Source organism: Podarcis tiliguerta (genome assembly GCF_965153285.1).
Source record: "Podarcis tiliguerta genome assembly, chromosome: 12".
NCBI lineage: Eukaryota > Metazoa > Chordata > Lepidosauria > Squamata > Lacertidae > Podarcis > Podarcis tiliguerta.
This window is the reverse complement of record NC_139545.1, coordinates 42,085,738-42,107,738: the sequence shown is the minus strand read 5'-3', so window position 1 is coordinate 42,107,738 and position 22,001 is coordinate 42,085,738. Positions and strand designations below refer to the sequence as shown.

Below are 22,001 nucleotides of genomic sequence, written 5' to 3'. Positions count from 1 at the left end.
GCTTTAGTCATTCCTGTTCAGTAGCTTGCTTGTATCCACTTTATCACACTGACAATCTGTCCGTTCTGAAAGGATTACAACTCTGTACTTCAATGCATGACATCATAGTGAGATATTGCTTAACGATCTGAGACTCTTAACATTGCCATTGCTGTGGCTTCTTGTTACTGAAAATATGTGACAGCTCTGGCCTATATGAGCTTTGCTTACATTGCACTTTTCCAGCCCATGCAGACGATTTCATGTGTTGTAAGTGACATTCATGAAACTGCTGAGGGTGCATTAGGCAACGTGTAGTTGGCAGGCATCGGAGACGAGAACATGAACCTGCTTAAAGTTTCCCCATCATTAAGGCAGTGGAACAGTTCTTGACTTACATCAGTGCTGAGTATGGAACTGAAAGCCTTTGTCTTTATTGAATAATATGAAGTAGTTCAGTTGCACAGCTTTTGTGCATGGCTTTATGCAGTGGCGGAGCTTCATGCTCTGGCACCGGGGGGGGGGAGCAGGCAGGGTCAGGGCTGGCGCACCCCCCGCAGGGGTGTGGCGCACATCTTGGGGGTGTGCCATGCCGTCTGTGGGAGCGTGGCACCCAGCGCGGGCAGGGGGACAGCCGCAATGGCACCCCACCGGGATTGTGCTGCCGGGGGCGGTGCGCTCCCCCCCACTTCTCTTCCTCCGCCAGTGGCTTTATGTCCATTTACCCAGTTGTGGAGAGGCTCATAGGTTATAAACCTAAGCAGCCAGTTGGCTACAAACAATATCTTGCCAGAATGCCTTGGGAGAGATGGTGCTTCAGCAATCGTCTGGCCCAGACAATGTAATATCTGACCATTCCTGGGTATTAGCCAGATCGTAACTGAGGCAGGCTTTACCCTTCTCCCAAATAGTTTCATGTAAAAAGTAGCCTTATTTGACTGGCTAGCATTTCACCAGCAGCTCTGGTGTTGCAACCTTGGCTTGTAATCTCCTTTGCTTCAGTGGTGTATATTTGAGATTTGGCCAGAAGTCCAGACAGACTTAGGGGAGACCTTTGGTGCTGTGGCTAGAATGTCAGGGTCTGAAGGCTCTGCAAGGACGGCAGATGCTGCAGAGTCACAGGCTGTGCTGTTGTTCACTGGGAGGTGGTGCTCTCTCTTCTTCTCATCTAATGAGACCTCAGGTTCAGGGTCTGGCTGTGGCTGGACCCTGACTCTTCAGCTGAGTTTTCATACAGACTTGGGGGGAATATACTGTGCAGTTATTTGATTTTTAAACCATGATGCAGCACCCCAGTCAACCACATACGGTTACCTGGCAAGGGAATAATAGATTGCTGGGATTATTGGGTTGTTTTTGTTTTTATTAGGTATTATGTGTTTTAATATTGTGATTTTATGTTGTGAACCACCCTGAGTCCTGTGGGTATAAAGCAGTACACACATTTAATAAATAATAATTAAAAAATGATAATAATACCTCTTATGCTAGCCCTGACAAAAGGTCTTTAGGATTGGGTTTGCCTAGCTGAGTATAGAAGTTATGAGAAATATATGTGTTGGTATTTGGGGACATTCCTAAGCGACATACTGTGGCATATGCTCCAACATTTCTCCAATGAAAATAGGGATGGCCTATTCCATTGTTGTTGTATTTATACCACAGCCACTCTTATATATCCAACATATATAAAAACATAATAAAACATTAAACATTTTTTTAAAAAACTAATCTATACAGGGCTGCCCTCAGATGTCTTCTAAAGGTCTTCTAAATAGTTACTGATCTCCTTGACTTGGGGGCCACAAAACTCCATATCCTCCAAATTCTCCAGTGTAGATAGGGACGGCTTCCGTAAATGCAGGATTGTCCCTGGAAAATAGGGACACTTGGAGGGTCTGCTGTAGTAATGTTAACATGATTCCTTAAGGTCAAAACAGTTTCTTTAGTCTAGTTTTACTTTACTTTCAGTTTGTTAATACGTAGTTAATGCTCAGGCACTAGAAAAATTCTCAACCCCTCTTCTGCTGAGTATGTGTGAAATTACTACAGGACCCATAAAGTAATAAAATTCCAAAGTGAGGAAATTTAACTACAGAAAGAGAGAGCCTTGTGGCTTTAAATGCCTTTGCAAGCTTGGAGATCAGAGTTAGTAGAACTGAGTGCTCCTACTAATGGTCTTTGCCTGGAGATTCTTAGCAATCTGGAGTGAGCCTTGTGGCTTCTTTGCAGTATTTATCATGGAAAACTTTGGTTTTTGCATAACTTTAGCATCTGCTGAGTAAGGTTTACATAAGCTAATGGTGATACTGCTGACCTTAAACAGCTGACTTCTGTGCATATTTAAACTAAAGTAATTTCACTGACTTCAGTGGGTTTTCCTCCCAAGGACATGTGCAGCCTTCATCTCTTGTTGATGCCCTGGTTTGTTTCCACATGGTGAAATGTACCGCATGTCCATTAACCTTTTAATGCTATCAAGCTAATCAGTTCAAAGGACTTGTCAGAAACAGACCTAAAGGGTGACAGGATCCTATTGACTGGGGGAAATAATCCAATAGCGCCGTCTCCAAATAGCGAGGAGCCCTGTGGGACTGAGGCTCTGACAGCAGCAGAGTAGCTGAAGTGAGTGAACAATTATCTGTCATGTTGTTTCAATAGTACAGGACCTGATAGAAATATTTATTTGTCCTCTTCTTTTAAACCTAAGTCCTGTCTTTTAAATCCTCTTGATAACACAATAGAGGATATGCCTGTTTGTTTTGGGCAAGGACCAGTTCACAGAATCAATCAAGTGTATGTTTTCCATTACTATACATAGCAGCTGTTATATAAGAAACAATGAAAGAAGTAGCCTCTTTAGTGCCTCAAACTCCCACCATCCCTGACCATTGGCCATCCACCAATGTCTGGAGGACCCCTCTATGGCTATGTCTGGCCTATCTAGGCCAGAATCTTGTTCCCCACAGTGGCAAACCAGATGGCTATGTGAAGCCCACAACAAAGACGTGAGAGTTTACTTTATCACTCATGATAAAACTCTCTGTCTTGGAAGGATGGGTTTAAGCTGATCTGAAGGTGGCTCATTTCTTCCCTGTGTGTTTAATAAGAGGACGGGGGGGCATAGATAGATAGATGATAGATAGATAGATAGATAGATAGATAGATAGATAGATAGATGATAGATAGATAGATAGATAGATAGATAGATATGTAACTACCATATTTGTTGTTCTGCATTTTAATCTGGAGAATCTTTAGCTGACAGGCAGTCTAAAAATATGGTAAAGAAATAAGTACCTAACAGAGAGATAAATGTTAATTTTGGATCGTTGCAGTAATTATTCCAGTGTCTTAAGCCCATCTTTCAAAAAAAAATCCACCACTCTTCCCAGTTTCATTCTGGTCATCTCTGTCACTGAAAGTGCTTTCTTTAGCCTTCTCAGATTTGCCGTGAGCTACAAGAATCACCAGAATTTTACATATAATTCTGTTTTAGGAATATGGCTTTGAAACTTGACTGTAAGCATTCTGTCAGCTCATTATCATACGACTCAATCAAGCTGTTTTGTATCTGAAAAAGAAAAATGGTCTTGCTTTCCCCCTGGTATTAATCTCTTTTCTCCCTTCCTTTCTTAGTAACAGATCAACTCCCAGCAATCATGATCGGATACAACGCCTAAGGCAAGAATTTCAACAGGCAAAGCAAGATGAAGATGTGGAAGATCGGAGGCGGACCTACAGTTTTGAACAGCCATGGGTAAGTGCTCATTTTCAGTCACTATATACAGCGCTGCACAAAGTCCTTAGGAATATAGGAAGCTTTCTTATACCAGCTTGGACCATTGGTCCATGTAGCTTGCTATTGTTTACCACACTGACCAGCAGTGGCTTTCCAGAGTTCTGGACATCATGATTCTAGACCTACCTGGAGATGCCTAGGAATGAACCTGAGGTCCTTCTGCATTCAGAAGGAGGTGCTCTACAACTAAGCTACAGCACGTCCCCTGTCTTGTGTCAGTTGTTATTCTTAATCCCTGATGCAACTTCGATTCAAGGTCCTTGGTGACCTTTAAACTCCTGACCCTTTCCTTCTCCATCTGCGGCCCAACATTCCTAATTTCATTTTGTATTGTGCTCTGCCATCTGTCAATTGTGTAAAGGGTATTGTTTGCCCTGTGACAAGGCATAGCTGGGTCACATCAATGCAGACTAGCTTATCTGTCTTGCACTTAATGCCTGTAAGGGGGTTGTGTATGCGTTATTTTCAAGAACATGATTCTTTGCTTGTGTAAGCTGTGCAGTTTCAGATAAAATATGGAGGGATTTAAGGCATTTATGTTGGACTGCACTTGAAGAGTGCTTTTAAAAAGTGCATTAAAGATAGAACCAGCAACTAGATTTTGCCAAGACAGGAAGAGAGGTCCAGAAACGGATAGTTTTCCCAATCCCCCATTGATACATAGATAGCAAGCCTTTTTTTTTAATCACCAGTATTGTTCTTTTTAATCCAAAGGGTCCCCAAGGAAGCTTACATAACAAAACACAGCTCCATTAAATCATTTAAAAAATCCAGTTTAATAACGTTGCAATTAAAACCACCAATCGCAATCAATAAGCCATTAAGAGAGAGGGTGTAAATGTCATATAAACACTATCAGTAATTAAACTATCGAAGGATTTATGTAATAGGAATGTTTTGATCAGGCTTCTGAAAATCTGGAGAGAGGGAGGTCTCTGACAGATATTCCCAGACAGGGATTTCTGCCATTGTGGGGGCACCACTGAAAAGTCAGTAGTTCTCGTGGTCACTACCTGAGCCTGTGGGTTGGCTCTATCATTAGATACACTGAGGCAGCTGCCTCATGTGGCAGATGCAGCGAGGGAACCCTGGCAGCCTCCTGGCTATTCCTTCTGAACTCCACTCCCCCCACAAGCTGTTCCCTTCTGTTGGAGGACAGAGCCCTTTAGGCCAACGAGGCTGCCCTGCACCCTGTAACTGTCCTGCTGTCTCAAGCGAACTGGAGGACACTATCCTGCCATGCCACCATTGTTGAATTAAGAATCAGTTGCCAGTCCAGTTGGGTGCAGTAGGAAAACATGGACTAAGGAGGGGCATAACCTGGCCCTTTGTCTCTGGCAACAAAATGTATTGGCTGGCCATGCTGAGTTGCAAAAGACACTTGAAGTGGGATGCTGATAACCTAAGTGTATGATTAGATTCTTTTGATAGTAGACATTCCTTGGGCACCTTCAACCATGCACACACACACACAAGAGTCTCACTGCAATGTGGCGATGGTATAATTCCGATGTGGAAAACCTTTGGCTCTCAAGATGTTGTTGAACTACAACCCCCATGAGCCTCAGCAAGCATGGCCAATAGTGAGGGATGACTGGACTTGCAGTTCAGCAACTTCTGGAAGGCCAAAGGTTTCCCATAAACCCAAATTGTCCCAAACAGACTATGAAAGCCTCTTAAGTATGCAGTACAACTCTGTGCAGATTTTTAAAAAGATTTAACATCCATGTCATCACCAGGCTACCTTAGAAATACAGAGAGAGATGACTTGTATTTCTAGCCATAAAGAAAAGAGCTATGTCATAAATATAAACCTCATATTTTGTAAATATGTATATCATATTTGTTAACCTGGAGAACATCTACAACTTTTATTCAAGCTGAGTTTTGTCTCCTTAAAAGCGTTTATTTTAAATCCCAGCATAACTAATGACAACAGACGTAGCCCTTAAATCAGCTACTTCTGCAACTCTATGTAAAATACTCTATATATTTTACTGTGTTTAAAATATATGGGCTTCCTTTTAAAGCTCTGTTATAAAATATGCTTGGTTCTCCCTGGAACTAATTAAATAAAATGCTTGTTTTATTTCCTTGTAAAGATAACTCAGGAACCTATTTTTATTTTCCTGTACGAGGTTCCCGAAAAGGGGCAGGCATTATGTGGAGGCTTCTTCTGCTTCATCTCAGAATTTGACTGGTTAAGGGATCTTGGGGGACACTGTCTGAGAAAACTGTGCACTCAGGAGGACTTGAGAACTTAACTACTGAGGGTCATGGGCCAAAATGTTCTCTATCCAAACACCATAGCAACTTTAAACAGGCAACCTTGGCGTGCATTATACTTTCCAGCAATGAATGAGTGGGAAATTATTTAGATGACAGGCTGATTACCTCAGGAATGGAATAATTTCCTAAATTGTGGGTCAGAATGCTGACCTTTCTTTTTTTCCTCTTTCCCCTCACCAACAATGAGGGCCTCTTCCCCATTGGGCTGATCATGTAAATGAGCTTAAAGTGACAGTAATTCTGTAAAATGTATTAATTTTAATCCTGAGCCTTATTGTTCCCTTGGCTGATGGTTTGCTCCTTTATTTAAGCTGCCTCTCTCTCTCTCTCTCTCTCTCTCTCTCTCTCTCTCTCTCTCTCTCTCTATCTCTCTCTCTCTCTCTCTAACACCCCCCCCCTTTCTCTCTTTCCTTGTGCATGTGTCTTTTATACAGACACATTCATTTAGATGCTCAAATTCTGGAGAAATAGGTCCATTGTACCTCTGAATTATTTTCTCCCTCTTGTGTATTCTAATCTGGGTAAGATCACTGTGCTGGGAAGGGATGAAACTATGATCTCATCCATTCTGAGAGTGTACAATATAGTTTTAGGATTGAGGAACAATAAACCCATCTCTCAAGCAGCACATGCAACTTCAGGGTATTAACTTAAAATTATAGAGGTGCTTTTCCCAAAATGCATCCAGATGCAGTGAATACTAAACAATGGTAAAACGCACACACACCAGTGGTTTACTGTGAGGAACCTTCAACCGTATTCTTTGAATGCTTTCTATTTTTTATCTCAGCATTCTTGGCTACAAGTATGACTGTGGAAAAACACAGCTGTGCAAGTGTTAAAAAGTTTTGAATTAGCCTGAGGGAACAGGTTTGTGGCACCGTGAAAAGGAGGGGTTGGGGGACACGGAAGAGAAACTGCTTGGATGGACATAAATAAAGGTTTACATCCATAAAAGTCCCTCAGATCCATGATGATACAGTGAGCCTTTTCCTCCTGATTTGAACAAAGAAGGTAATTTGCCATCCACAGAGCTTGATGAATAACAGATATGTATTAAGGAACTGGGATTTGAGAAGCAGAGAGAGATAAGTGTATGTGTGAAAAGGGAAGGAAATTGGGTTTGCTGCATATGTCTGACATATAAAAATGACTTCTGCCTGAATCACAGTTTCCAGTTCCTGGTGGATGGTTGTGTCCATATGTCTTTTCTTGAATCATAGTGGGAGGATGTCCATTTCAAATTATTCTACAACGATTCTGTTGGCAAAACCTTTACTGATGTGCTGTGGGGTTCTGGCATTTCTTTCTGGGCTTGTATATCTGCTCTGCCAATAATTAATGAACTTCTGTCCTCAAAGCAGTCAGTCCCGTAACTTTTATGTATACAGACACTCTTATTCAAAACATTAAAATGACACTTCCTGAAGAGAGTGGGGCAGAATAGTGAATGATGAGGACATGACTCAGACCAGTGAGCCAAGGGGACGATTTATCTTTTCTCAGACATATTTCGTTCCACACCATGCTAAGCCAGAGTTCTGTAGGGCTCAAATGTTCGCTCCTGCATGAGAAGGGTCTTCCATATCTGCATCCGGGTGGGGTTTACTTGCCAGCTTATTTCTTTAAAAAGAAATAACCAGTTTTTGCCTTCTGCCCAAAGAGTTGCTCAGAGGCAATTGCAAACAAATGCAAATATACATACTGCAATAACCCAGCCAATGAAGCACCAGTGATCAAGGTAAAAACAGCAGCAGGGAACAAAGCAGCGCTTGCTGTCAGCTCCTTAAGCAGCAGTAGAATCAAAAGACAGCTTTAAAAAGGATGCTTCCCGAAATATCAGCAAAAATACAAGCATGGATTCCCATCTGCCCCACCTACAGGGCCAATGGTCAGGGATGGTGGAAGTTGTAGTCCAGTAATACTTAAGAGAGCCACGGTTGCCCCATTCCTGGGTTTGAGGTGTTGATTTTGGCATGACAGAAGTTCAAGGAAGTGTTGTGCTGAAACTACTCATCTAGTTCAGAATATGCTAAAATGTCAAAAAGCACCATCCTTTTCCAGCAATCCTTCAGTGCTGTCCAGTGTTTCGCTATTCTTGCTGCGGCTGCTCCTTGGCACCATTTTCCTTCTTTTTCTTTGACCTCACTCTCCTTGACTTCATTTTGTTTAATTTGAATGGCTAAGCCAGGCAATGTTACTTGCTTGACCAGGTGAACAATTAAAAATTATAATTGTCTGCAAAGCCATGGGAAGTGAGTAAGAAATAAATAAATAAAATCTATTAGCATCTTTTAATTAAACCACAAGTTTGAAGTTGAGAAACTTCTTTCCAGATGGTAGCCAGTCCTGATTGATCTTAGCAATAGCAATTTCTAAGATGAGGAGTAACCTTGAACCTGTCACTATCTTTCAGCCTCATTTACCTCATAGGGCTGTTCTGAGAATAAAATGTGGGGGAATGTACACTGCCTTGAAGTCCTTCAAAGAAAGAGGGAGCATAAACGCAATAAGTTGATTAAACAGAAAATTGGCCTTATTTAATTGAAGGGTCTTCCATCTTTGAGCAGCCTGAAAACTTTTTAACCAAACTAGAATATTTTGGATTTAGCTCATTTGTAGTTTATTCGTGTCAATTCTAGATCACAAATATATAATAAATAAGTGATGGAGAAGTAGAATTCCAGTCCAAAATTCCACAGCTGAGTTCTACTCCTGCTGGGTTTTCATTATATTCTGCTACCTAGGATTGGTTTGTACTGGTTCTGTGTATTCTCCTGAATATTCTTGTGCATGCATAACATTTGCATTTGATTGCAACTGTTCTAATATTCTACATGTGCCTTCTACTGAGATCTTCAAGAAGAACCACAATAAGGATCTCATATTGTCATGTTGTGCACACCAGCCTTCTTCTTCAGCTTCCTTTTCTCCTGTGCTTTCCTTAACAAATCTTCAAAGCCATAATGATCATTTCACTTAAGGGTCATTTTGGAAGACACAAACATATATTTATTTGTATAATACAGCCTTGTGCGTTACAGCAGCCCTGACCGCTGTTTGATTTACAAGGTCAGCACTTGTCATGCATCTCCTCACAGACAAGGCTGGAGTTCTTTGTAATTTGCACAGTTAAGACGCAGGCAGCTTTGTTTGATAGCTTTAAAGAATTATGATAATTATACTTTGTCTTGTGCTGCCCTGTTTGTACAGGTGTTAACTAGTTTCAGAGTTACACTCTGAGCACACAGTTTGTGTCCCAATGCATGGAAATATATTTTTCCATTTTGAGGGGGTGGGGGTATTTTCCATCTCTCGTATGTCGTATAATAATAATAATAATAATAATAATAAATTTTATTTATACCCCGCCCTCCCCAGCCAAAGCCGGGCTCAGGGCGGCTAACAACAATAAAAACAATCCGACATTCTAAAATCTTTTCACCATAAAATCAATCAGAAACAAATTGATGGCAACCAGCAAGCAGGACCCTGTGCAGATTGCCAGAGGAGGGGGTCAGGCTGCGCCCTGACCAAAGGCCTGGTGGAACAGCTCTGTCTTACAGGCCCTGCGGAAAGATGTCAAGTCCCGCAGGGCCCTAGTCTCTTGTGACAGAGCGTTCCACCAGATTGGTGCCACAGCCGAGAAAGCTCTGGCTCTAGTTGAGGCCAGCCTAACCTCTCTGAGGCCTGGGACCTTCAGGGTGTTTTTATTTGCAGACCGTAGGTTTCTCTGTGGGGCATACCAGGAGAGGCGGTCCCGCAGGTACGAGTATATTGTTGCCAAGATTAAAAATTGTGTGCAGATGCGAGATGAAACTGATGTGAAGTGATTTTCTTAAAATGCATTGTCAGGCCATTTACAAAGTGGCAGTGTGTTAAATATTTGGAGGGGGCAGTTGTCTAGAAATTTCCATTTGTCAGCTGTGAAACATATTTTCCAATCTAAGTGCATTAAGTGCAGATAGTACTTTGGGGGTGTTTATTTCTTGGCTAGGATTTATTTATTTACTTTCCACCTTTCCACCATAAGCACCCTCGAAGTTGCTTAAAGTTTTAAAGTATGTGTAACATGGAACAGCAATGATTTTTTTAAAACAGAAAAAGCTGGAACAGTTATTGTCAAATATAAAGCTAACATTAAAGGTAAAGGTACCCCTGCCCGTACGGGCCAGTCTTGACAGACTCTAGGGTTGTGCGCCCATCTCACTCAAAGAGGCCGGGGGCCAGTGCTGTCCGAAGACACTTCCAGGTCACGTGGCCAGCGTGACATCGCTGCTCTGGCGAGCCAGAGCCGCACACGGAAACGCTGTTTACCTTCCCACTAGTAAGCGGTCCCTATTTATCTACTTGCACCCGAGAGTGCTTTCGAACTGCTAGGTTGGCAGGCGCTGGGACTGAACAATGGGAGCGCACCCTGCTGTGGGGATTCAAACCGCCGACCTTTCGATCAGCAAGCCCTAGGCGCTGAGGCTTTAACCCACAGCGCCACCCGCGTCCCTAAGCTAACATTAAAAACATATAAATGATGGTGCTATGCACACAACATTATCCCCATGTCGTCCCTGCCCCTGCAGTATTTGTTGATCTAAAGTGTGTTCAGCTGGAATACTTATAGCTCATTTGCCCCAAAAATGTCCTCCTGAAGAGCTCATGGTCTACATGTGTTCACAGATGGAGCATTCTCATGTCACCTCCGATTGAGGCAGACTGACTGACTTTGCAGGGCTGTGCCATCTTCTCCCCATGTTTAACTTGTCTTTGAATGAAATGCTTTAGCTGTGATCCCTACATTGAAGGGGGTTGGAACTAGAACATCCTCAAAAGAAGGACTACAGTGCCAGGCTGTTTCATATGGGAGAAACCATCTTACTTTCTTTGGATTGGAAAGGGAAGACACACTAATAAGAATTTAGGTTTGCCAGTATGAACTGATAATCAAACACACATGGAGGCATGTGAAACCAACCCCTACTTAGGCATAGTTCCTTCTAGTGGCTAAAAAGACCATTGGAGTCAGCCAAACTCTACATGGATGGTGTTTTATCATTTATTCATTCTGGTACACTAATACCCTTCTCCTTTCTTCCAACATGGAACTCAAGACCAAGGTTCCCAGGTCTTCAGTTTAAACATTTACCAGATCCAAATCTGCTTAGCTTCACCAAGGTGGCTGCATTATGTTTCCTCAGACTTCAAAGCTAAGACTATAAAATATGCCAGCCACTTGATTTGAGCAGCGCCAAAAACAACTTAGTCCCTCATAGCTGTGTCCAGTGACTGAATTACAAATGCAGCCACTTTGACTCTGTTCATATAAGTATTTGTATGATAACCTTGTCCTAAAATAGGTAGAACCTCTCAATACTTCTGGAATCCTGCAGATAGTCCAAATTTTATCTATCAACTTTAAGAACCTAAAGCATTTATAATAAGGGCGGGGGGGCGGGAATCTCTTGAAAATATGTCTTCTACTGGAGTTTTTCTGCCATGTCTATCTCTCAAATACATTTTTGTAGTATTTTTTAAGGGTATGTCTGTAAATTGGAGCATACATATTGAAAGTGATTCACAAATTAATACATTCATAATAATGGTTTAAACAGTTCATTTTGGTTAATAATGAAAGCATTTTAAAAATTGTGCCTTTGCAGAAAAATAGCATTATTTATCATTCTGAATGCTATTGTTGTTGTTGTTGTTTTAAAAAAACTCACCATGTGAACTTTTTGCTTTTCCTATCCTAGCCAAGTTCAAAGTCATACTCGCAGAGTGGCAGGCATTCTGTATCGGTCGAGGTTCAGATGCAGAAGCAGCGTCAAGAAGAAAGGGAGAGTTTCCAGCAAGCTCAGCGGCAATACAGTTCATTACCCAGGTATGGCAAATGTCTAAGGTGATCTGGCAAATTCATGCCTGGAGCCAGTTTATTCAAAGTGTTGTGTCTTCTTTATTAAGAGGAGCCCTCTGTTATGAATGGTGCAGCTTGCAGTTCTCCCATAGAATCCCAGGAAGTGTCATTTAGCTCTCACAGAGCTATGTTCTCAAGCACCTATAGCAGACTGAAAGTGCTTTAAAGGAAGTTGAGTGCTTTAAATATACGGTATGTATGCAGCTCAGGGAAACAAAAATAAATCTCAAGAAATTTTATTGTATTCAAAGAGAATTAGCATACATCCCATAATATGTTAACAGCAGTGCTTTTTTCCTAAAAAAAAGGGGGGTTTAGGGGTACTCTCATTTTCCTACTCATATTAAAATACTGCCCCTCAGTGAGGCCAAACCTATAGTCACAAAATGTTTAGGGGTATGCGTCCCCCCAGAAAAAAAGCACTGGTTAACAGAATCAGTTGGCACAGACTTTCATAAGCAACACGCTAAGAATGGGCTACTGGGGGAAGTTTAGAACTAATAAAGGAGTTAAAACCAATCTACAAGTTGTCAGTTCTAAAAGCATGTATAGAAATGCATAGCTAGGATGCAGAAAGTAGGTGAGGAGAAAGAGGGACTGTCTGCCCACAGCAATGAAGAGAAAATTAGTACAAAACATAAGCCTTAAGGGCTACAGAGGTCTGTGTGGAAAAGATAAGGAGAAGAAGGAAGAGGGACACAAGTATGTTATTTTCACAAATGAGGGGAGTTTGGGGGTGATTAGTAAGGGAAAAGGCAAATACTTCAGTACTGGAGGCAACAGTGTGAGTGATGTGATTTTCTTAATGGAAGCAGGGGGATATAGAAGGAAAAGCAGGGTGTGGTAAATTCAGTGAAGACATTAGAAGTGGTTTGTGAGCATGCAAGAGAGAAATGTATTTGCTGGACAAAGTTTTGAGAAGAGAGAGAGGCCATTTTGAAAGCGGCAAGGGAAGCATGGGGCAGGAGAAAAATCTGTTGCTTCCTTCAAAGTACTGACTCAGAGTATTTTGCTATGGTAAGGGATGCAGAGGAGAATTTGGTAGTATTTCCTAGAACCAGCCTAGCAGTGCTTTTGTTCTAGAAAAAAAGGTGTCAATACCGAGTACTCTCAGGTATCTCCCAGAAAAAAGCACTACATCCTAGTACAGTGATACCTTGGTTTTCAAACGTCTCCGTTGACAAACATTTCAGTTGTCAAACGCCGTAAACCCGGAAGTAAAAGCTTCGGTTTTCGAACACACCTTGGAAGTCGAACATGTGATGTAGCTTTTGTACTGAGCTTTCCGTATTGAGGCTTCTGTATTGAGTTTTTGGTTTTTGAACATTTCAAAATTTGAACTCTCTTCCGGAACGGATTAGGTTCAAAAACTGAGGTACCACTGTATATCAAAAATAGCAAAGCAAGGGGGGGAAAGGACTTCCAGGAAAGGAGTAGTAGTATAAGGAAGAGTTATATGACCCATTCTGTGTAGAACAGACCATAGATAGTTATTTCTAACTGTATACCAGGTGAGAGGAGAATTGGCATGAATATCACAAATTGCAACCTCAATGAGGCTACTTGGAGAGAGGTGCCCTTAAATTTGAGCAGTTTTTGAGCTACTTTTTTTTGCCAAATCTGATCTTAATAAATGAAAATAAAAAACAAAGCTTACAAATGTCGTCTTCCTGGTAGCTATTGGGCATAAAGTGTTTTAAAATGGTGCCAGCCAGGAAAAATTAATTTTAGATTTCTGCAAATGGGTTTCTAAAGTACACCTTCCTCTTGCTGCCCAGGTGTGGGTTGGAAAGAGATTAGCCTGTATTTGGCAGATGCTTCAGGCCAATCCAACTTCTTGGCTAGCTGCTGTGGAGAGGGGGGCAAAAGCAGCCCCCTCCAGCACAGCCAGTGGTCAGCAATGAGGACAGTTGATAGCCCTGCTGTAGCCCATAAAACTGGGTTCCAAAATTTGAGAGATTTAGGGGTTCTTCTGCATTATAGTTCCATGTAATGAAAATAAATAGGAACTTGACAGGAGGAAGTAGCGGTAATGGGAAGTCTTTCTTGTATAGCTTGTAACAAAGTGAATCTTGGATGTATAATGTGGATGTATGTCATAAAAGAATTAATTGAGTGAATAGAGAGATTACCATGAAAAGCTATATCAGATTGGGATACTTCCAATTTTCTGACACATTTAATTGGTTCTAATATTTAAGTGCTGTCCATACACATACTTTAGTTTATAAGCAAAAAGTGCTCACAGGCAGTCTTGAGTCTAGGAGGGAGATGTATTCCGAAGGAAAGGGGTTGTTCATGACTACCCAAGAGCTGCACCTAACACATTCAGACATTTGCTGAATGATCGAGGCTAGCTTGGGACAGAGATTGTTTGAGTCATGTTTAAAGTAAATTTGAGAGTCTTGGGAAAATAAACTATATTGAGGCAGAATGGAAGATTGGTTTAGAAAAGAGCAGGTGCCCTTGAGAGTGATGGGGAGAACAAGTGGGAGAGTTTTTCATTTGATTTTGATCTAACAAGAACAACTCTCATCAAAGCCAAAGGCTGATTCTGTGATTTTGTGTCTTCTTCTTCTTCTTCTTCTTCTTCTTCTTCTTCTTCTTCTTCTTCTTCTTCTTCATTGAACTGAGGTATTGGAGGATTGGATGAGGTTGGTAAGAATTGGGTTTGAATGGGGGAAGGAAACCATAGGAGCCCAGTGCCCTCCTGATGTTTTAGACTAAAACTATCATCAACCCCAGTCAGCTGTGCCGATGGGAGTCATAGTCCTAAATATCTAAAGGGCACCAGTGTGAGGAATGCTGCCTTAAGTCAATGAGTAGTTTATTCAAGGGCTTTGCCTGCATATTCCTTGTCTATAGTCAAAAAGGTGACATTTTCTAAGTCTTTGAGTGCTCAGCCAGATATTATTGCCTTCTTTGCCCTGCCTGTGGGTGTCCCGGGGTAACTGGTTGAACTGGTTCCACTGTGGGACTAAATGCTGTACCAGATCAACTTTTAGACTGATCTAGCAGAGCTTTCCTTGCCTTCTCAATTAAGGGAAGATCACTACTGCATGACTGCATTTTTGCAGTTCCCCAAATTATGTCTATGATAAACTGTAATTTTTTTGTCGGAAGAAACATGTAGTGCATTATTATTTCATTTATGAATTACAGGGGACTGTGGAATAACCTTCTGCAGAGCCGCAAAATATATTCTCAGTTCAAGGAAAACTGTTTGTTCAAGGTCTGTGCTACAAAACATCTGTGCACAAACAAATTAATAAGTACTTCAGTCTTTGTTTCCTCGCTTCATGGATAATCTACATTCATGCAGTTATAAATATAAATTGTTTCCAGAATTCATACATTTCTCTGATATCTTCTCATAAAAGTGGTGTTAAAAGAGTCCAACCAATCTTGCTTGCCTTATTGCTAACAGGCAGAGTGAATATGGTGTGAATCAGCTTAATCTATTGTCATTTTCAATGTGAAGCTGTTTAAAAGTAACGTTTTCTCGAAGTTGGAGCCTGCTGTTAAAAAGGTTTTTTGGATGCTTTAGAAAGCTTATGTGAACTTAAATAAAAGAGTGAATGATTCACACCATATTCACTCAGAAATCTCATTGTCCTATACATACTTGTGTTGACAATATGGCCTTTCGTTTTGTGTGTATGGAAAGGGAAGTAAAATGGCAATGTCACAAAGCTGCCTGTCCATGTTGCATAACTACCAGTGATATTATAAGGTTTGAGTTATCTTCCACAGGACAAAGCATAATAAATTACCTGTAATTCTCCTTGGCATTATCCAAGGTCCCAGATCTCCTTGGTAGCAGAGCATCAATATTTCTTTCCTTCTGTTGTGTCAGTAATAGGAAAACTCGGTATCCCTGGAAGAATAGGCCCTGGGAAATGTAGTTCTCAGGAATCCTGAGTCCAATAGACTCTGTTTTGATTTCTTTTTGTGTTGAAATCCTCTATTATTTGGTGGTTATTTTCTGTTTTATTAACTTCTTTGATATATTGCTGCTCTTAGTAAGTTGCCTTCAGAGTTCCTGATGGACAGACAGGTGAGGTAGAAATGTTTTAAATAAATCACTAAATGTTGGGTGACAACACAGAAACATTAGAAGTTCAGTCACACAAGAAGTAGTGATGGCCACCAACTTGGGTGTCTTTAAAGCAGGATTTGACAAATTCATGCAGGATAAGGCTCTCAGTGACTACTAACCAGGATGCCTGTGTTTTGCCTCTGTTGTCAGAGACAATATGCCTTTGAATGTCCGTTGCTTGGAACCGCAGGAGAGGGGAGTGCTGTTGAACTCAGGTCCTGCTTTCGGGTTTCTCACAGGCATTGGTTGTCCACCGTGTGAACAGGATGTTGGACTGGATGGACCATTGGCCTGATCCAGCAGTTTCTTTTTATGTTCTTTTGCCTAATTGGTGAGCGAGCAAAGGGGAATCCGATAAACAAGGAACTTTCTAGAGCAGGGGTTGTCAAGCTGGTCCCTACCGCCCACTAGTGGGCGTTTCAGGATTCTAGGTAGGCAGTAGGGGGTTCTACGGCACAAGCTGAATCCTTCTTCCATCGAGCACTGGTGGGCAGTAAGGGAATTTTATCATCAAGCATTAGTGGGCGGTTGGTATAAAAAGGTAGACTACCCCTGATCTAGATAGAGTGAGAAGGGGAGGAACTGGTGCAATCTCTCTCTGGAGGCTTGTCCAGCTCTACATGTTGACGGACTGGGGACTGGTATACTCTCTTTATCTTCTCCACTTTCCCTGCCCTCATCTGAGAGATAGACAGAAGAAAAGAGGCTGTCCATGTGCATACATTGGCAGAACCAAGTGGAGCTGCATGCCCCCTATGAAGTCAGCCCTGTTTGCTTGAGGGTCAGGGCTGATGGTTTCAGGGCAACACTCTTGTGCTTACCTCAAGCCCAAGGAAGCTGGCACTTTAACTCACTTTGGCTGTCTCCTTTTCATCTCCCACTTCCATCGTCTCTGTGTCTTGCTCACGTGCATTAACTCACTCTCTCTCTCTGCACTCTGACTGGCCCCACTCCTGTATTCAAAGGACAACAAACCCCTTTGTCGTTAATGCATGCACTGTTTATGGTGAAGTTTCACTATCTCAAGCACATTACCATACAGATACATAGCATTTCTGATGTCATTTAAACTCAACAGTGATGGGCCAATGGCCTGTTGTAGTCCAAGGCAGCTTCATGTGTTCCACTAGACAGTAATAACAGTCTGAGTTCTGCTCAGCTTGCTTAAATAACACGTAGTGGGATGTTCTGATACTACATATATTGGAAACAGTTTTCCTCTGCAGTTGCATGAGCATGCTGGGCTTCGTAAGGCAAAACACAGACCTTTGGCAATCAGGGTTGGTAAAGCCCTGCATACTAATGTCCCATGTCCAGGTCTATTGCAGAATTATTGTTGAAAGTTGTAATTGCTATTACAGTATTAGCTGTCAGACTGTGAATATTTATAGTGTAGTGCCTCAAGGAACACATGTAAATTGAAGAATAGCTGGTTACTCTAAGCAAAAGAGACAAGGGGATACGTCTACCGCCTGCCAAGCTGGCATCATCATCTGGGATTCCAACGTGATATTGCCTGAAATGTTGCATCACTCCCCAGCAAACTTCTTCTGAAACCAGCAGATTCTTCTGCTATTTGGAGTTGATAGCTAGGCATTGGGAGAGGGGAAGGGGAGTTTCAATACTGCAGTCTTAACAGAACTAGAAAAGCTTTATCTGGGCGATTGTATTGACGTGAGAAAATCAGCATTAATAGTTAGGTAAGAAGTCAGAAATTGAAATTCTGGAATACATGTATGGAACACATAAAGGGTGTGCCTCCACAATGATGAATAAAAGTGATGTGAAAGAAAATGTGCTAAGTGTGTTGACTTAAGCACAGCATATGACAGTATGCAAGTATGCGAAAGGAGACTACTCCTATATATTTGGAGAAAAATCTGTAAGGTCCAATAAAGCTAAAGTCAGCTAACTCTGCTTTAAATCCATTTATTTATTTTCTTTAATTTTATACCTTGCTTTCCTTTCAATGAAAAACAGCTAGTCAGCAGCTAATTAGTATAAGCAAGTCACAAGTAACTTTATTTGGATTGTTGCCATGCTCAGCATTTGAATCTATGGTCAAATCCATTAGGAAAGAGAGTGGCCATGTTCAAATACACAATCAGACATGCTTAAGCCCTGCTGGGTTGTGAGCCATGTCAAGAAATACAGCATGTCTGCAGCTAAATGCATTGGGTTTCTTGGTGCTATCTTTTGTACAAAACCCCCAACAAACTGCTTTTGCATTTGATTAACTGACCACAATTCTATGTCATATTGATTATGGTTCAGCATTCTTGTTGGACTACACTCAGTTCATCTTTGGATGTGTTGTGTGTGGTTATGTGGAAGAGGACTTCCTTGGTCATAAGTGTGTATAAAGTGGGATTCGTGGAGGAAAATACTATCCTTTTAAGGTTAGGTGTACTAGTCACAGGACTTTTTTCCAGTGGGAACTTGCCAGAACTGAGTTCTGGCATCTCTCAGGCGGGCACCATTGCCATTATAAGAGAATACAGGGAGATGTTTGTGGTGCGTTCCAGCACCTTTTTCTAGACAAATGGCACTGACTAGTCTCAATGGCTATACAGCACCTCCAGTATCAGAGTCAGTAGACCTCTAAATGCCAGTTCCTGTGGATCACAAGTGGGAGAAGAATAGTGCACTCATGCCTGCTCACGGACTTCCCATAGGCTGCTGTGAGAACAGGATGCTGGTCCTTTGGTCTGAACCGGTAGGTCTCTTCTTGTGTTCTTATGCCCTTCCTGAAGGATACCCACTTTGATAGACTTCAGAGGGCAAATTATGGCCTGGTTCTTGGTAGGAGGCAAAAGAAGAGGCCTTCTGAATTAGATTATGGGGTCATTCAGTCCAGCATCTAGTTTTCCACAGTGGCCAATGAATTACCTTCAGGAATCCCTCCACCCACAAGCAGAGAATGGAAGTGATATAGACCTTCCTCCAGCAACTACTCTTCAGTTGTTTGTTATTCTATGGAGAATGAGTGACTTGCCTTAGAAAAGTTTTCCAGAAATAAAAGAAGTGTTTTCCATAAGTGTAATGAAGTATAATAAATACCTTGTTCTGATTTCCAGGCAAAGCCGGAAAAATGCAAGCTCTGTGTCTCAAGATTCTTGGGAGCAGAACTATCCTCCGGGCGAAGGTTTCCAAAGTGCAAAAGACAACCCGAGGTATTCCAGCTATCAGGGCTCCAGGAACGGCTACATGGGAGGCCATGGCTTCAACGCCCGGGTAATGCTTGAAACTCAAGAGCTGTTGCGTCAAGAGCAGAGGCGGAAAGAGCAGCAACTGAAAAAAAAGACATCTTCTGAAGGGTCCAGCAACTATGACTCCTATAAGAAAGTTCAGGACCCAAATTATGCCACTCCCAAAGGTCCTTTCAGACATGATGTACCCCCTTCGCCATCTCAGGTTGCCAGGCTAAACAGATTGCAAGCGCCAGAAAAGGGAAGACCATTTTATTCTTGAGTCGAAGAAAAAGGTCAACGTCCCATGCAATAAAGGAACATTTTCATATGAAGAGACTTGTATCGGGGGGCGGGGGGGCGGGACTTCTTCTTCTTTTTACAAAAAGGAGGTACTAAGGAATTCTTGTCTGCTTCAGTGCCTTTAGCAATATAGGCAAAGAATCAGAGGGCCTTATGTCTTTGCCATTGTGTCTCAAGTGTTATATCATGGAAGGATTTTCCATCATTTGACAATCATACTCTAGGCAAGTGATGTGTCTTAGTTATCAAGTGTCCTAGCCCAGTTCTGTGCTATCACTGTCTGCTTCACTACATTTTGCTGTCAGGCGTTCAATGCTTCAGTGAGGTCCTGTTCCAACATACATCATTAATTTGTTTTTAACTAAAAGATGCATTGCCATACCTTTGATTAAGGGAAAGGGGTACGTATCACTTGTAAGCAGTAAGGTTGAATGTTCACTCATGATCTTTAGCCCTTGATGTTTTACAGTTGATAAATATTTAAATGTCTGTCTGCTGAAATGCTGTTTTTCTTTGACTTCACATGTTCACTCTTGAGTCCTATCAGAAAGCTTTATCCTCATTCCTAAGCAAAAAATGTTATGTTTCATATATCCTGGGGACCTTGTTGCATTTGTCTTATACTTTAATCATATATAGGTTATATTATCAGTGAAAACCTTGTATTTATAAGTTAACGTTGCCTAATAATAGTGGAGGGACATTGCTGTTTCATGAAGCATGTAGAATGGTGGAGAGAAAAATATCTCTCTGGTTTGGTTTAACAACTTTGGTGGGGATTTTTAATTATATTCCATTACAAAAAAATGAACCCCCAAAATGAATTATAAATTAAACATTGCCCAGTTACTCCATACATCATGATAATTTAATTTGTCCTTAATTTTTTTGGGGGGGGGGGGAATACAGGACAAAATAAATCAAAAATCTATTTTTGCATTTAAAATAGTTTTTTTAAAACCTGGTTTTTGACAATTTGTAAAGCCTTGTGGACAATTTGCGCTGTGCTTCCATGTTACTGTATTTTTACACCTTAGTATCGCGGTAAAGATCAAGTGGATAATAAAAGAGAATTGGGAGGGGACATTGGTAAGCATTGTCATGAAAATATGTTGGTGTCCAAAAAATAACGGAAACAAAAAGATTGTTCCAGCAGAGTTTTTGTTAATGTGTATATTGGGTATATGAAATTTTCCTTTGCAACAGCTGGTTTTGTGTTTGATGCTCTGAACTTTGATTGTGAAAGAGACATGTGTACACACACATAACTGGATTGCTAAAGTGCCTGCAAATCCTGATGTGAAAGCTCAGCATATCATGCGTAAATGAACAAAAAGAAGTATCAGTTATTGCTTGTGTATTGTTTGCCTTTTTTTATAAAAGACAAAACCCAGTCCATTTTACTTCTGCCTCAACCTTCTTTCAAAATATATGTGACAGTTCAGCACATGCTATATCTTTATGCCTGCTTGTTATTATTTTTTTGTTAATATACTCAAGTGTTAAAAATTTGCTACTAATGTAAGCACAAACATTGAATGACCATGACTCTTTTACGCAGAGACTTTACAACACTGTGTAAAATGGCACTCTCTGTAAATACAGAAATTTAGAATAAAAAGACTGTTTTCATCTTGGTTTCAATATCCTTCTGAAGCTTTCAAAAACTGTAGCCATTACTTGATTTTGAGAGAGAGAAAGAGATTTTCACAGATGTTGTTTTATAATGTTCCTAGTGGTTTGAGCTTCCCTTTCTTAAAAAAAATTACAGGCATTTAACTTTTTCTTTCAAAAAAAAGAAAAGATTTGTGGGGCCCATTAGAGTTCCAAAACTGATTCTAAGAAAGAGAAAGTGGTTAATAAATGCTTTTAGTTACTTCTATAAGCTCTGTAATTTAAGAGTTTCTGTTCTAAGACAGAACCACCATATTGGATCAATCTCTCTCCCTCTCTCTCTCTCTCCCTCCCTCTCTCTCCCTCTCCAGCCTTGTGCATTCTTCAGCCCTCATGCAATGGCCTTTGGGGGGTTTTTTGGGAGGCACTGTTTGGATCACAACCCAGCTAGGACAGTGTGCTGGCATCTTTTGTACGCACTGGTGTCTCTACATTTAATTGACAAATCTGTAATCCCAGACAAGCCTGCCAGTGACGCCACATTATTCCTGAGGTTGTTCATCATCTGCATGAATGAGTGCTCTGCGGTAGGAATGGATAGGCTTTTGGTGCCAGAGGACTGCTTAACCAACTCTACAGGGGGTCACAAGCCAGTGGTAGGTGTGGCCACCCACACTCTCATATAGACTTGTACGGAGACACAAGTGTACACACACAGAAGCACACAACCCTTCCTCGTGAAGTGATTCATACAGCTCAGCTACAGAGGCATTATTGCCCTTGCTCTACTCAGTTATTGATTCAACCATAGAATTGGAA

General features: G+C 41.3%; 1 protein-coding gene across 8 annotated transcripts in view; it reads left to right on the top strand.

Moving 5' to 3' along the window:
* Positions 1 to 21,200, top strand: part of PARD3 (par-3 family cell polarity regulator) — a 556,151-nt gene extending 534,951 nt beyond the window's left edge. For all 8 annotated transcript variants that reach the window (XM_083406076.1, XM_083406075.1, XM_083406072.1 and 5 more), the window contains 3 exons: positions 3,619 to 3,739; positions 11,818 to 11,945; positions 19,155 to 21,200. In XM_083406076.1, coding sequence (XP_083262202.1) covers positions 3,619 to 3,739; positions 11,818 to 11,945; positions 19,155 to 19,548 — 643 coding nt within the window. In that variant the 3' untranslated portion in view covers positions 19,549 to 21,200. The remainder of the gene's footprint in view (positions 1 to 3,618; positions 3,740 to 11,817; positions 11,946 to 19,154) is intronic.
* Positions 21,201 to 22,001: the final 801 nt, after the last annotated feature.